Source organism: Azolla caroliniana, unplaced genomic scaffold (genome assembly GCF_043228905.1).
Source record: "Azolla caroliniana isolate FFs.n. ecotype wild unplaced genomic scaffold, voAzoCaro1.0.p SCAF_8, whole genome shotgun sequence".
NCBI classification, from domain to species: domain Eukaryota; kingdom Viridiplantae; phylum Streptophyta; class Polypodiopsida; order Salviniales; family Salviniaceae; genus Azolla; species Azolla caroliniana.
Genome location: NW_028230443.1, coordinates 2322773 through 2337988, shown reverse-complemented (window position 1 = coordinate 2337988; position 15216 = coordinate 2322773). Strand labels below are relative to the sequence as shown.

General features: G+C 38.4%; 2 protein-coding genes across 2 annotated transcripts; both read right to left on the bottom strand.

Annotated features, from left to right (window-relative positions):
* Positions 1–1967: 1967 nt before the first annotated feature.
* On the bottom strand, positions 1968–5547 carry LOC147860741 (tRNA (guanine-N-7) methyltransferase). Its single transcript, XM_087323201.1, has 8 exons — positions 5216–5547; positions 5014–5067; positions 3627–3702; positions 3458–3537; positions 3311–3360; positions 2628–2712; positions 2443–2541; positions 1968–2337 (listed from the first exon to the last, which is right to left on the bottom strand). Exons 1-8 carry the CDS (start codon positions 5525–5527, stop codon positions 2116–2118), a joined length of 978 nt encoding a protein of 325 aa, XP_087179327.1. The 5' UTR covers positions 5528–5547; the 3' UTR covers positions 1968–2115.
* A 1685-nt stretch (positions 5548–7232) lies between these two features.
* On the bottom strand, positions 7233–12729 carry LOC147860740 (putative serine/threonine-protein kinase At1g01540). Its single transcript, XM_087324032.1, has 7 exons — positions 11189–12729; positions 10658–10762; positions 10305–10427; positions 9016–9186; positions 8793–8922; positions 8369–8578; positions 7233–7924 (listed from the first exon to the last, which is right to left on the bottom strand). Exons 1-7 carry the CDS (start codon positions 11968–11970, stop codon positions 7685–7687), a joined length of 1761 nt encoding a protein of 586 aa, XP_087180158.1. The 5' UTR covers positions 11971–12729; the 3' UTR covers positions 7233–7684.
* Between the last annotated feature and the right edge of the window lie 2487 nt (positions 12730–15216).

Below are 15216 nucleotides of genomic sequence, written 5' to 3'. Positions count from 1 at the left end.
ATGTTCAATGTTTGTATTACAATGGCTCGATCTTGACCTCAAGGGGCTCGAATGTTGATTGCTATAAAATTGTGGTTGAATTTTGCCATCATCCCCACATGAGCCATAATCACTTGTTACATTGGATTCAATTTTCATCCTTGGTTTTCTACTTGGATTGTGGACATGACATGATGTTAGATTTTGGACATTTTGTGATGATATATTTTGTATTTTGAAGTTTGAAGTTTTAAGTTTTGTGCAATTGGAAGATTGAGGCTTTTTAGTGAAATTTTGGTGTAACATTTTGATGTCAAACTTTTTTTTATACTTCCAAGTTTTTGAAGTTTTTCATGTTTGAATTTGAGTCGAGTGCCTGATTTGAGTCCGGCGGCGGCCTCCGAGTTGGTCAAGCATCTAATTGGAGTAGGGCGCTTGCACCAAGATAGTCAGACGCTTGCAGACAAAGAGAAGGGCAACTTGTGACAAAGGCGATCAAAGTTGAGAGTGTTATGGTTGGTGCGCTTTGCTAGGTCATTCTCTTTAATCATTATTATGTTACTTTATTGCATTATTACTTTTAACTGGTGACAGAATTGAGCGCTTTGTGACAGAGGTTGTGGTCAGAATAGGGGTGCTTTTTTATTGGTCTGCTTTTTTTATCCAGATTGGATGGTGCAGATCGCACACACCCTCAACCAAGTGCCCCATACCGTTTGTGGCCATGATTCCCTCGCCAACCCTCTTTATGATTTGGTAGCAAATAGACACAAGCATGTGTATGTGTATATATATGTATATGTGTGTGTGCATGGGACTTTAGGAGGATGGAAGGAAGAAAGGAGTAAATGGGTATTGCATGTGAAAAACAGAAAAAGTGTTAGTGGGTGTAGTAGGAAACCTAGGTTCACATGGTGGAGCCTAGGTTGGTGAATCTTGATCAACGGGGGACAACCACTTGACTACTCCTTTGTCTTCTCCATTGTCGTCATAAGCCTCTCATGCTTATTCGATCTTTGGTAATCTAATCACTAGCAAAATCTAAGCCTTCAATTCAAAACTGACCAACCCAACATTAATTTCTCTTCTTCCTTTTATAGCTACTAAGAGCCCTTTACCAAAATGAAAACTATCTTCTATAGCATGCCTTGAATTGATTTTCCTTGGACAATACTCAATGTATCTTGTAAAAACTACATTCTTGTTTTCATTTTTTTGTCACATGCCTCATTCATATATCTCACCTTGAACATTATTGATTATATTTGACCAATTTGTCAACTCTAATGAGATCTAACCTTACTATTCAAGTGTTTGGCTCTTGTTGTTGGCTTATTCTTAAGTTCATTAATGAAAACAAGAGAGAATACAAGAATAAGAGACAAATGTAATCATATAAACAAGAACAAGATTACACAAATATACAAAAGATTGGCATTCAACTGGAATGATTCATCAATGACTAAAACACCTTTTATATAGCATTGTTGGACACATGCATGCTTGCCATGAATGATCACAACTTGGCATTCACATGTCATTTGGCGATCATGCACAAGGTGGTTACGTCTCCCATTATACATTCATAGTCTAAATTATCTATAATAAGTTACAATAATGCGATAGGTTCTAAGATGTTAAATATCTCAAGTCTTACCCAGCCATTTCCTATGTGACACGAAAAGGAATGTTGCTAGATCATTGAGTAATGGTGTAAGTTATACACCTTAATAGCAGAGTAAGCTCATCATGTTAAACAGCATAAGTTCGCATTGCAAAATTATATACACATTAGCTTGCATTGCAAAGTTATATGTCATGCAAATGTATAAGCTTAGAAATTCTGTTGAAAAATTAAATTTCCAACAACTCCTGCTTTGATCCACTTAGCTCTTCCGTCATTTTCACAAAGAACACAAGAACAATTATCTCTCCAAATATTTGGTAGATACTAAATGTACAATCAAGTCAGATGTTTAAAAAGAGTGTTACATAACAGTAACTTACTAATGAATAGAATCGAAATAGTTAGCGCCACCACATAGAATCAAAACTGATGCTCTAAGGTTTTCCTATACAACAAATTCTCAAAGAAGACTGGTGTACTATAAAACCTGCCTTCAATTTGAATAATCATCAAAGCCTAGTATACAAACATCTATATATTCTTCCACCAGTTGCAATAGCATGAATCTCTCGCTCGGACCGAAGTCCCAATGGATTCTCCAGAAGCCAACCCTCTTCATCATGGATAATATTATTGGCTTGAAATCCATCAGTTAATGAAACACCCACTTTGGAATCAAACAAATGCTTCATGTCCTCTGCTACCTCTTTAACATCCGATTGAATAAAAATCTACATACATATATGATAAACATGCATATATTGTCGTTGTCATTATACTATAAAAAGGCTTTTTCGATGGGATTGGAATTGCAGCATACAAAAAGTTTCTACTACCTGCCCGTTTGAGACTAGAGTCTCAGTGATGGCATTGACAAGTTGCTCTTGGACAACACGCCGTTTGTGATGCCTTGCTTTAAAATGGGGATCTGGACACTGTTGTTATAAAGGTCCATCAATTATCAGGTTTAAAATATATGCATGGGAACAAATCATTGCAAAAAAGAATAATGCACCATTACCAATATTGTCACATATTTGAGGGGGCCTGGATATGTAGAAAGAATAGAAGTAAATGATACTGTAGCATTGGCCACCATGTAATGCCTGCAAAATTTGTGTCTTTAGTAGGATAAGTTATATGTCATTCCATATAAACAGTAATGCCTTCCGATAAGAGGAAATTATCTCAAATCTTCTTCCCAAATAAAGATTGACAATATTTTGGAACATCATTAGTTCAAATGGTGACAAAAGCTCTAAAACATTAGCTCAAAGAAAATTGCAACACCAATGTCAGACGAATGCATTGAGAAAAGGATATCTTCCACAGATCGTTTTCACTAGTCTACAAAAAAGTGCATCGTATAACAATCACCTTTTCCATTTGTAACACAGATCATTCTTTATATGTCAATAGCTTAGGATTGACATGCTGTATTCATCATCATCAAACTGAATGAATATGTTTCCCTCAATGATTAAAGGATAAACCATTGTTCCCAGGAGAAGAATATGGTCTGATAATATATGGTCTTTGAATTGGACTACAATAAAAGCCTAGACCAGGAAGACAACCAGAAAAACATTCATCAGAACAAAAATAAACACAAAAGCTACACTGAAGAATTGATAGATGACAAAAAGTAAATATGAAAAACAGAGGGAAATCTTGTCCTAAAGGTAGAAAGACAATATAACTTACAGGTTTTCAAGTTTAAGCTCATTTGCCCAAAGCTTTGCCCGAGTTACAAGCTGCTCCAAATACAAAACAATCTTCAGCTAAAACTATGAGGTTCCAGTTTAAGCAAACATCAACCCATATTTTTGCTTTCAAAACACAACACCTTGCCTGGTGACGAATCTCAAGGCCCAAATAATTGTAGGATTCTGCATTCCTTTTCGCCAACATCATTAGAAACCTACCACTCCCTAAAAGAGGAAAGATAAAATACCAGGAACTCCTTATCAGAATGGATCAATTACAAGATGTGGGGATTTTCTTGGCTCAAAACACATACCACAGCCAATATCGACCATTATTGGAAGTGATGGGTCTGGAAATATATCTTCCCATTGAGGCGGGGGCACTGGCACCTGTACAAATAAATAAACCTTTTACGGGCACCATATTGAATCCAACAACAATAGATGAGAATGCTTCCCTACTGTACTGATTTTGACATGCGTTTCCTGAAACACGATGCAAATCTTCAATAGATTGTATCATTCCTATTCGATTCTGATATTTTTAGAGATCAAGATCATGGGACCTAGAAATAGTGAAAACTATAGGAGCATGAAAATGCCAGTTCATTACTAACCAGAAAAGGAAATCTTGCCACTCACATCAGACATCCTACAGAATCTAGCATAGTGACAGCCTAATGATAGGCTAAGGATACATAAAGACAACGATTACATATCCTTCAGTGTCTATGACCCTTCCCATAAGGTTCAATGAGCCATTTATGTACCATACAGACATGCATCTGATGGAAAGACTTCAAGAATGGTGATCATTAGATGTTAAAAATAAAGGCTTGGGGTTCTGTTAGTAGGACTCCTTGATCTCCATCCAATTAAGAGCGTGCTCCCATGTTGGTCTTCCAATCTCTTATTACTGTCCTTTCACATTAAGCTGGACACTCGAGGTGCTGATCCAAGTGTCTAGTGCAACTCTAACGTTTCATGCTCCATAAAGAGGCTATTGAATCTGGCAACTCTCACTTCAGAGTCACCAACTTCCTCTTCACTTCCCTCTCTCCTTTTTGACCATTTCTCTGCATCTCCTTATATTCTATTTCTGCTATATCTTCCTCTATATCATCTGGTGTCATCCCCTTTTCATCATTTATTATTTATCCATTCTTCTCAACCAACCCTGCAAAAAGAGCACTACTTTGCATTGCCTGTTTATCTAACAATCAAAGGGGAACTTGAGCCATACATCAGGTGCACTATGAGAGCACTGAATCATTAAGTAGTTGAGGACACCTTGTTTATGATTTGGCAGTGCATTCGCCTTCATATAAATTGGATTAATCTTTGCAATCAACTTGTGGTCTTGTCACTGGTTTTCTAAGGTAGGAGGTTTTGAATTTCCTCATATTGGAGATCATACGAACTTTCCCACTTTATCATTTGCAACATATTACAAATCAAATTATTAAAAGTTCAAATTTGAGATCACCAAGCTTTCTTCCATTTCCAATACATTAAGCAACTCCTTGCACTTGAGACTATATCAGTTTCTCACGGGTATAAATAGATTTTAATATCAAAATTCAGTTATTTTCCTCATCCTCAGGTTCATATAAGAGAGTTTCACTCCGATCAATCTTGATATATTAACAAAATATGATCAAAGAAGAGAATAAGAAAAGATGTAGAGTAAGTTCCACTGACCATCAACTTTCCCTTCAAGGGGTTAACATGCTGTCTTGTCCTCACCCCTGCAACCTTGAAACAAAAAAAAAACAAAAAAAACACAGAGGATCAATAACATTTTCATAAACCAGTTCAAAAACATTGTTATTGATATTAATAAAGAAGCCCAAAGAGAGAAAAAAGAAATCCTTCTATTTGAATGGATGAAAAACATGTTTACCTTACCAGAGAGTTGCTTTAGGTTAAGCTCAGAGAACTGTTGCTCGACCAAGTGGCTAGTAGGACCTTCTGTAACGAGAGGAATGGTATGGTGCGGTGACACCAGAGAGGCAGAAAAACTACCATTCGCCCGGATGGGCACTCTGCAAGGAAGAAGAGGGTAGGAATGATTTACACTGACGGCTCCTCTGCAAGGAAGAAGTGGGTAGGAATGCCTTTCACCGAGCTTCAAAAAGAAGCACCTCCCTGCATAAGAAGAAAGATGAAGGGTGGGTAGAGAGCACGCCATGATCGCCTTCATCTCTGCAGACATGGATGATGGAGCAAGAGCTAAGGGGCTGGGAACAGGGGTTTTGTTGTCTGTTAAAGTAAGACCACAAATATGTGCGATGCATAGTATGAACCATACGAACCATACGTGCATTCTTGCATCATTCGAGTATGGTAAACACCCGAAAAGAATGGTAAATGCCATACTTTTGGATTTAACTATTTATTATGAGGTAAATAAACATAATAAAAGGAAAAAAAACTAAAAAATACACTTTAAAAAATGGGGAAAAAAACTTTTTTAAAACACAAGAATGTTTTTATATCATTCGCATTCGTTTTCCAACGTAGGAAAACGAATGTTATGCTAGACGAACACGAATTTTATGTACTATGTGGTCTAGTAGTCACAAGAAGCTATACATACATGATACACATATTCATACATACATACATACATATATACATGCTATAGTCGCTAGATATGTCAGGTCCGATCGAACCGGTCACACATGCACAACTTATTCTTCTTCTTCTTCTTGTACAAATCACCAGATACCATGTGCCTTGTAGCTAGCCATGTGCCTTGTAGCTAGCTACTTGCTCTAGCACAGCTTTGTGCGGCCACATCTCACCAACTTTTCCTTTTATATACATAGAATGGGGGGGGGGGGGGGGGGGGATTTGACTTGCGTGTGTGATTACTAGAATTTTACAAGGTTTATCTTATCAAATATGCATCAACACCAAGTGATAAGCATGCAATTCTTCTTGCATTTTAGTTATACCTAGTGTAATCGCGGCTCGCCCACTTTTCCCTTATGTACATAGAATGGGGGGGAAGCTTTGGCTTGCATGCCTAATTACTAGCTTTTTACAAGGCTTCTCGTATCAAATACATGTAGGCCCGAGTGAGAAACATGCAATTCTTCCTGTGGCAAATGTCATGTATATGGTGACCCACATATGATATATTCTCTACTATCCATTTCTTTTGGTGAGCAAGTATGTTGAGCACAAGAAGTATGCACTTCATACATGGTGAATCAAACAATGCATTTTGGCCAAGCCTTAAACTTTTGCAATTTATTGAGACTCTAAAATTGAAATATATAACTATAGAGACAATGCTTGTGCTCACAACATCAAGGTGTCTGCCCATTCAAGTCTTGCACCACAATTTTGTCATTGCATTCATCAAAAAATCTCCTTCATCACAAGAGTTTAGAACCATCATTTTTCCTCAAGTGAAAACAATGGCATTTTCTATTTAATGGCAATGTTGGCAAAACTGTCATCAGTGTTCAGCAAGGTTAACCTCTACTGCTAATGAGACTAGAAACATTAGGACAGGTAAAAAACTCTTGTATCTGATCATAGACACAACAAATCTGTGTTTCAACGTTTAAACAAGATGGGAATTGATGATTTTCAAGATCAACTAACATTCCTGAATAGATCAATTTTTATAATTGTTTACAAGCAGTCATTGAAATTATACTGGCTATAACACACTGCTCACATTCCACTGTTATGATACTTGAATGCAAGGATCTTTCAGTAGCCTTTGGTTGTGAGGTGCAGCAAGCCTTGGCTTCGACCCACAGCATTAAGACCCACTAAAAATTTAGCCTCCTAAGAATATGGACTCACTTCCATTTAAGAAAATTCAAAGCAAAGTAAAGGAATAATGGTGACCGATACCTCACAACATTATTGAAACATGTCTCTGGTCCACTTTCCAAAAATGATTCCAAATATTTGGGATATTGAATGAAACTTTTAATCAGCTGAATTTTCTCCTGAAATGGAAAATATACATATGGATCAAATTTAGACTCCTAAGTATCATCATTGTTTGATTATCACTTTTTATGGGTTCGAACAATCCAAGAAGGATTGCTCAAGATGTCCACCAGCTGAAGACGAACATGATAAAGCCGTGCTCCCGACACCGAAGAGTCATACATTTTACCAACAGAATCATCGGATCATCATTTACCAAAATACACAAAAGAATTTAAGTCCCAAATTTCCAATCACAGCCATCTCTTTTGAATCAACAATTGATTGAAGAGAGTACATCAATTCGCGTATGAAGCACTTTCTCAGAAGGAAGGTCAATTTTTCCTTCTGAAGGATGCCAGCATGTTCCATTCTCAAAGATATCAAACCATTATATATAGTTATATTTCAATTTTCATCTCCTCCATCTTGCTCTGGAATCACCATTGCTTGGTGAACCAAGCTCTTCTTCATCATCCTGAGCTGACCCCTTCCACTTGTTGATCTTCTGGATCATCCTTTGCGTATCTGCCTCTAATTGAGCTGCTATGTGTGAAGAGTCCTCTTTTGGAATGCTTTGGTTTTCGGGTGCCATTGCATTGTTATGAGGAACATTCCTTTGTCGAGATGCCTCCCTAGCAACATTCTTCCGGTCCTTTTTAACACATTAAGATTGAATAAAAGTCATGAGCACATTGAATAGAGATTATTAAGTTCATAGAGTTACGACGAATACAAAACAAATAGGGGCAGCGCAGTTTGCCCTGTGGTTTGATCATTTTTTTATTAGAAGTATTCTTGAAACATCCAAAAAGTTATCCCTAGAATCTTATTACACTGCAGCATGTGGATGAGCATGTGCAGATGACATGATTTTTGGCAGCATATGTGGAAATATGTACTGCCAAAAAATAAACAAATAGTTTGGCCGTTATTGGCCTAGTGATTCAGGTGGGGTTGAAATCCTGCCTCCCGGTTGCCGGATCACATCACATACCTCACAGAGAGTTCAACTCCCCTTAGCTGCCACATGTGGCAATCAATTCCCCAATCAGAAAACGAGAAAACACATAGAATCTAATTGCACCACATCGTGTACCTCACGGAAAGGATTGTCGTCAGTCTCAAGCATGTGAACCACTTGGCCCATTTTTGGACGCTTTTGTGCATCAGGATCTACACAGCGTAGAGCTACGAGCAATGTTCTTTTCAGTGCTCGTGGTGACGGTTTCACTTCCATCTTTGGATCTATAACTTCTTCCGAATGGTGATTACCAACCATGGCTTTCAACCAATCCACCAGATTAACCTAGAAAAGAAAGAAAGTCCTAATTTATGTACACCAAATAAATTGAAGTCAAATACACTTTGAATGGTGCATTTAAGGCCATGAAAACATTAGTGAAAGACTAAGGTTTCAAATCTGTAATTAACAGCTTTGATGTAAAGCTTAACAATCACACGAGAGACTTTGGATTATCTGCTTGAAAATATGACCATGAAAATCAAAACAATCTTCTCACCTCTCCAGCTGGCCTTCCAAAATCTACAGGAACTCTTCCGGTGACCAGTTCCATGAGGAGAACCCCATAGCTATAGACATCACTTTTCTCTGTTAGCATGCCAGTAAGGGCATATTCTGGAGCAACATACCTGCAAAGAGCAAATTAATATATAAAAAATAAAGAACTCCACTACCTTAAAAGAGAGAGTTACCAAACTTGGAAATATCTCTTGAATATTTACCCAAAAGTCCCCATCACCCTTGTTGTAACATGGCTATTCCCAGTTCCTAAAAGTTTTGCAAGTCCGAAATCAGCAACTTTTGGATTCCACTGGCTATCTATTAAAATGTTGCTAGATTTCACATCCCGGTGCACAACTTTGGGCTCCAGGCCCTCATGCAAATAAGCCAGCCTGTATTTTAGCCAACCATGCCCGTGTCAGCACATGAAATCTGATGTTTTCACCAAAATAGATGTTGATTATATTAAAAAGATGTACAATACATAGGTTAAAAAGATGCGCAGCATCAGTTCACATGAACACTATCAAAAAATACATAGACAAACAAATAATGCAGTCTATGTGAATGTAGCTGCTAACATACTGCAAAACAGAAATAGGGAATCTAAAAACAATGAAAAGCAGGAAAGCTATAGTAAATGAATCCGAAACCAAGAATTAAAATGGAGTAGCATGACATAGTTGGCAGTTGATTGTGATTGATTGCATATTGCTGGGTGCTTCCCACCCATTAATCCCAACATCACATCATATGGGCACTCGATATGGTACTAAAAAAGTACTTGACCGGTGCAACTTCACTATATAGTCATTTCAAAGGTAAGCTATTGTTGTGGAGAATGATAATCCAATTAGATTGCTCTTGAAGTGCATCAAGAGCATTATATAACACCATATCATGAAAGTACAAATTTTCTTCACAAGATTGAATCATATTCTACTTTCCATGATGCAAATCACATCTATCGCATCATTCCACTGTTACTGAGGTTGGCAATCAAATATATAGAGGGTGGATTCATGCAAGCCTCTCACAACAATTAGCATTGTATGACAGTATATCATGGAAGTTCTCTTTCTTGCCACAAGCCAAGCTAACCCTATTGTGCTATTCAGCCTTGTTATTGAGGTTTGCACTCAAAGATAAAGAGAGAAGTCACACTTTGGACATGAGCAAATCCCTATATGAATGTGGGTCCAATGACATGTTGACACATGAAAGATACACCACCACTGAATAATGTTCATGTAAGAAGGATCTCATTGAGATCAGTGTCTTTCTTGTTTAGCAAGCATCATATGTCCTTACTTCAGCAGTTATGATTACATATAATAGAATATAAGGATATGATGCCACAACACATTGAGATGTAAAATTTCAATCACAATATGATGTCCTAAAATAGATAGTCAGCAGTGGAAACATCTTAAGACACAAGCACACATTGATAACAACAAAAGAAAACACAATGATAGAAATTTAGGTGACATGGGGTTCTAAAAAGTACCCTTTTGCAGTACCAAGAATAATCTTCATTCGTATATCCCAAGACATTGCTGGATGATCTCCTAACTGTCCATGTAACCACTGCTCCAAATTTCCATTGTCAACATATTCGTAAACAAGCATCCTGGACAATATGAAGTAACATTATTCTCAAAACCAATCTTATCATTGATGCTAAAGTTAGGATCTACCCAGTTCTAATGGATATAGCACACGTTGATAGTAGATAATAGCATTTCAACGATGAGTTCCATTTCATTATTTTCAGAAGTGGTTATATTGAAATAAAAGACCAAAACAAGGAGCGTGCTTTAGCATTATGTTGAAAGGTGGGCCCAAAACAAGATAAGTTACCTTTGAGATCCCTCCATGCAGTAGCCAATTAGACGAACAAGATTTTTATGCCTTACTCGGCCAATGGCCTCCACTTCAATCTTAAATTCTCTTTCTGCTTGTCCTCTGTGTTTCAAAATCCTTCAGATGTCAAAATAGTTGAACACCTTGTCCAGTTATTTAAAATATTCAAAAACAATAAGGATTGCACTCCCCCAATATATAATTAGCCTAATAACAGGGTATATTGCTGGTTTTGGGGAGGGGGGGATCAATTAGGTGGGACATAATACTCTAGCATTCTACATGCTTTATTTAATTTCTCATGTTTAGTACGTAAAATGTACAATTAGAAGGATATGTTCCTAGCAATGATATATATAAACAATCAGAGCCAGATTGCACAGACATATGATAGAATCTAGGGCAAAACAACCAGAATACCCCAAAGTTGTTGGGTATGTACCAGAATACTCTCAAGTATTCTAAATTATCAGAATAGATAGAACATTATTGAAATATACATTAAAATGCAGTGGAAGAAACATGTACCGGTTATTTAGAAGGTTTTTCACAGCTATACGAGTTCCATCAGGCAAATGACCCAAGTAAACAATACCATATCCACCTTCACCAAGCACATTAGAATCAGAGAAGGAATCAGTTGCAGCCTCAAGCTCCCGTAAAGTATACCAATGACCCCAGCCAAGGTGAGACACCTCAGGAACTGATATATTCGCTAATGGAGAATCTATAAAACGAGAATCTCCACTAGCATTCCATCCCTTTTCATGACCAATATTGTTGTTGTTGTTGATATTGTTCAGAGGTTCCCCTCTCCTCTCTCCTTCCACCACACCTTTTTCCATGGGCGGTAGTCGAAGAACCCTATTCCCCATCTCTATCCTTGTTTCTTCTTGCCTTGTTGCATGCATATTCCTATTCACAGATTCCTTGTTATTAACTCTGTTGAGGTCGCTCTCTCTCTCTTGTTGCTGGGCTTGTGTAACAAGAACATCTTTATCTGTATCCTTATCTTTACCTGTGTTGTTTGCAACAGCATTTCTTAACACATTGTTGGGCTCATTCAAGACACGATGCGAGGGAGGTTGCCTTGATCGATCCAGCATTAGATCTTTGGGTGGTTTTGAGACAATAAGGCCATGCTTCTTCTTCTTCTTCTTCTTCAATGATTTCTTCCGAGATGTTAGACATAAAGAGAGGCAAAACAAGATCAGAACAAAAAGTACACCAATCCCAATGCCGACAACAACCCATAACTTCAATCCGAACACAATTGTCTTCTTGGAGAGCTCATTGCTCACAAATTCCATTTTTTTTCTAAAACTTTTCTGAACGTCACTGATAGTAAAAACCCTATACAATGTCACACATTGCGAATACAAAACGCAAAGTGAAATGGTGAATTTTGCTTTATGATGGCCCTGTCTAAGCTGTGATTAGTGTATCTGGATTCAATCAGGCTTAAGTTTTAACTGTCTGAACCAGATGGGTTTTATGTTACCTCCTTGATCAAGTCCGAGTTGGCGTTGGCGTTATCTCAAGAAAAAGCCAGAATTGGGTTTATCAAATTCAGGGCCTGTTGGTTAGGGTTATCTCTTCCCCAACCAGTTGGGATAAGTGTTGTAATGAGGGTTATCTCCCTGAAGTAGTTAGGCTATCTCTCTGGACCAGTTGGGTTTATCTGTTTGAACAGATTATAGTTTGGGATATCTCCGTAAACCCGATTACAGCTAAGGTTCTCACTGAACCAGTTAGGGTTATCTCTTTTGACCCAGTTAGGGTTATTTTTCTCTTCAGTTAAATTGTTTATATGCTTGAACCAGTTAGGGTTACGGTTAAAGTTAAGTGTTAAGGTTATCTCCCTGAACAATGCAAGGTTACTTGGTTAGTTTTATCACTATCTGAACCAGTTAGGGTTGCCTCAATGACCCGGTTATGCACCTGCGAACCAGATAGGGCTAACTCAATAACCCAGCCACGTACAGGGTTATGCACCTGCAAACCAGTTAGGGCTAACTCAATGACCCAGTTAGGGTTATCGCTCTCTCTCTCTCTCTAACCCAGTTATACGGATAGGGTTAGGTATCGGTGAACCGGTTAGGGTTTCACACAGAGAGGAGGAAATGCAATCAGAGTATCTGATATGGAGGGTCGTGAGAATGCGTATGCGTTGAAGGATATATATATATATATATACTATATGAGCAAACGTGGAAAGCGAGCTGTGAAGGTCGCCATGCCTGAGAAACAGAGATAGGAAGAGGGAGGAGAAGCTTTCTTTCTTTCCTTCCTTCCTTCTTTCTTTCTTTCTTTCTTTCTTCTTCTTCTTCTTCTTCTTCTTCTTCTTCTTCTGTTTGGCTGTGAATGAAGGCAGAGAAGACAGAGAGAGACAGAAGAGAGCACTGACAAGAAGGAAAGAGAAGAGAGAGAGAGAGAGAGCAGGGGAATGAAATGAGCTGGAGACACGAGAGATTGAAATCTTTTCTTTTTGTCTTTTCTTTTCCTTTCCTTTTTGCCTCCTCTGTTTTTTTTTTTCCTATGGTTCCCCTGTTTTTTCTGTGTCTATCTCTGTTTGTAATTGACTGACTGCCCACCATCACCATGGCCATGGCCATGGCCTGCATTCTGCGTGATCTGCTCTTCCATCCATCCATCCATCCATCCATCCACACTTGCAGGCAATCGATCGATCCATTGATCGACAGACACACCCCCCCCCCAAACAAATGTCTCTCGATTGATCTTTGCCACTCCTTCATTGATAGATCGATCGATCGATTGATCTTCGCCACTCCTTCGTTGATAGATCGATCGATCGATTGATCTTCACCACTCCTTCGTTGATAGATCGATCGATCGATTGATCTTCGCCACTCCTTCGTTGATAGATCGATCGATCGATATCGATTCCACACTTCTTTGAAGCCTATCGATCCATCCATCCACACTTTGCAGCCTATCAATCCATCCATCGTCACTTTGCAGCCTATCGATCGATCAATAGATCCACACTTCTTTGCAACCTATCGATTCATCCATTGAGAGCGCCCCCCCACCACCACCACCAATGTCTCTCTATTGATCATTCGCCTCTCTCTCTTTGTCGAGCTTGTGACCTCTTAGATTTCAATGAAGATCACACTTTCGCATGTGAACACATACATGTTGTGGTGGTCTGACATTACTGCCAAGCCATACATACATAAAAACACGTCTTGGACATCATCCCTCGTGACACGATCAAATTCCTTTAGACACCCTTTGTTATGTTTTGCGATGCCATGATTCCTCCGCATCCATGCGGTTTCGCATATCATAACACGCGGGTTCATCCTGACTTTTTGTTGTATCGTGCATTGTCTCATGCAGCTTGATCTCGGTTACCTCCTCGTTATGTTGTGATACCATGATCCCATCACATCCATGTGTTCGGCTATTGTAACATGATCCGACTTTTTGTCATATCATGTTGTTGGATCATAGTTCCTTCTTACCATGCAAGATTTTAACCATCCTCTCTGTTTGGTTACAAGTGGAAAACAGAGAAAATGTGTGTCATGTACGATGTAGCTAGGGTAAGGGAGGAGGAGGGTGTTATAGGTGATGGACAAGATGGTAGCGGAATGAGACCACATCAAGATACTTAGGGCCCTTATCATGTCATGATTGAGGAATCCTCAATGTTAGAGCATTATGCAGAATGCGACTTACTATCTTCCACACAACAAACAACGTTGGAGAAGTTTGAAGTTGGGGGACGAGAATAGATTCCTATCATCCATTCCTAGACCTCGACTTCCTTGATTTTCCAATGAATGAATAAACTCTTATTGACCAATTAATTGTCGAGGTTGGCTTCTATTTTCCCAACCTCACAAACAAAGAATGTGTAAATCTCCTATTGCCAATCTCATGCCTTTATCTTACAAGGATCACCATTGTTAATACGACATGTAGCTACTCACTAGGGTTGTTGGTTGGCCCCTACCTAAATGAAATTGCCAACCTTCCTCCAAAGAATGACAATCTCCTTCTATAAACCATTCTCAACCTTTGGTTGATAAGTGTATCAAAACGAAGTAAGCACCGAACCTTCATCCAAGAAATAGATTCAAAATAACCACAAGATTATGGCTTCTAATTTCATCAGTCCTTGACCTTCATTTGACTAGTTGCCTTGGGACAAGCAATCATTATATCATGGATATGCTCCCAACTACTAACTTCCAAGCAAGAAAACCTTCATCCATTCATTATATCGTTGCTGGTCAAGAAATCGATCCATCCATCATTGTGTTCAACCAATTGCTTACACAACATAAGTACACGTATTAGCGTTGACATTTGACGCCCAATGCTTGAAGAACAACATATCACACACTATATTACTAAAAACATGAGTAACAAAAAGCAACTCTAAGCAAAGTCGGAGATTTTTTACAAGCTTGATAGTACAATTAGTATGTCCCAAAGTTTTTTGTCACGTTTATGTATTGCTATTAACCTTGATTCCGTTGTACTCAAATTTGCTCAGCTATCCCATCATCTATTCATTC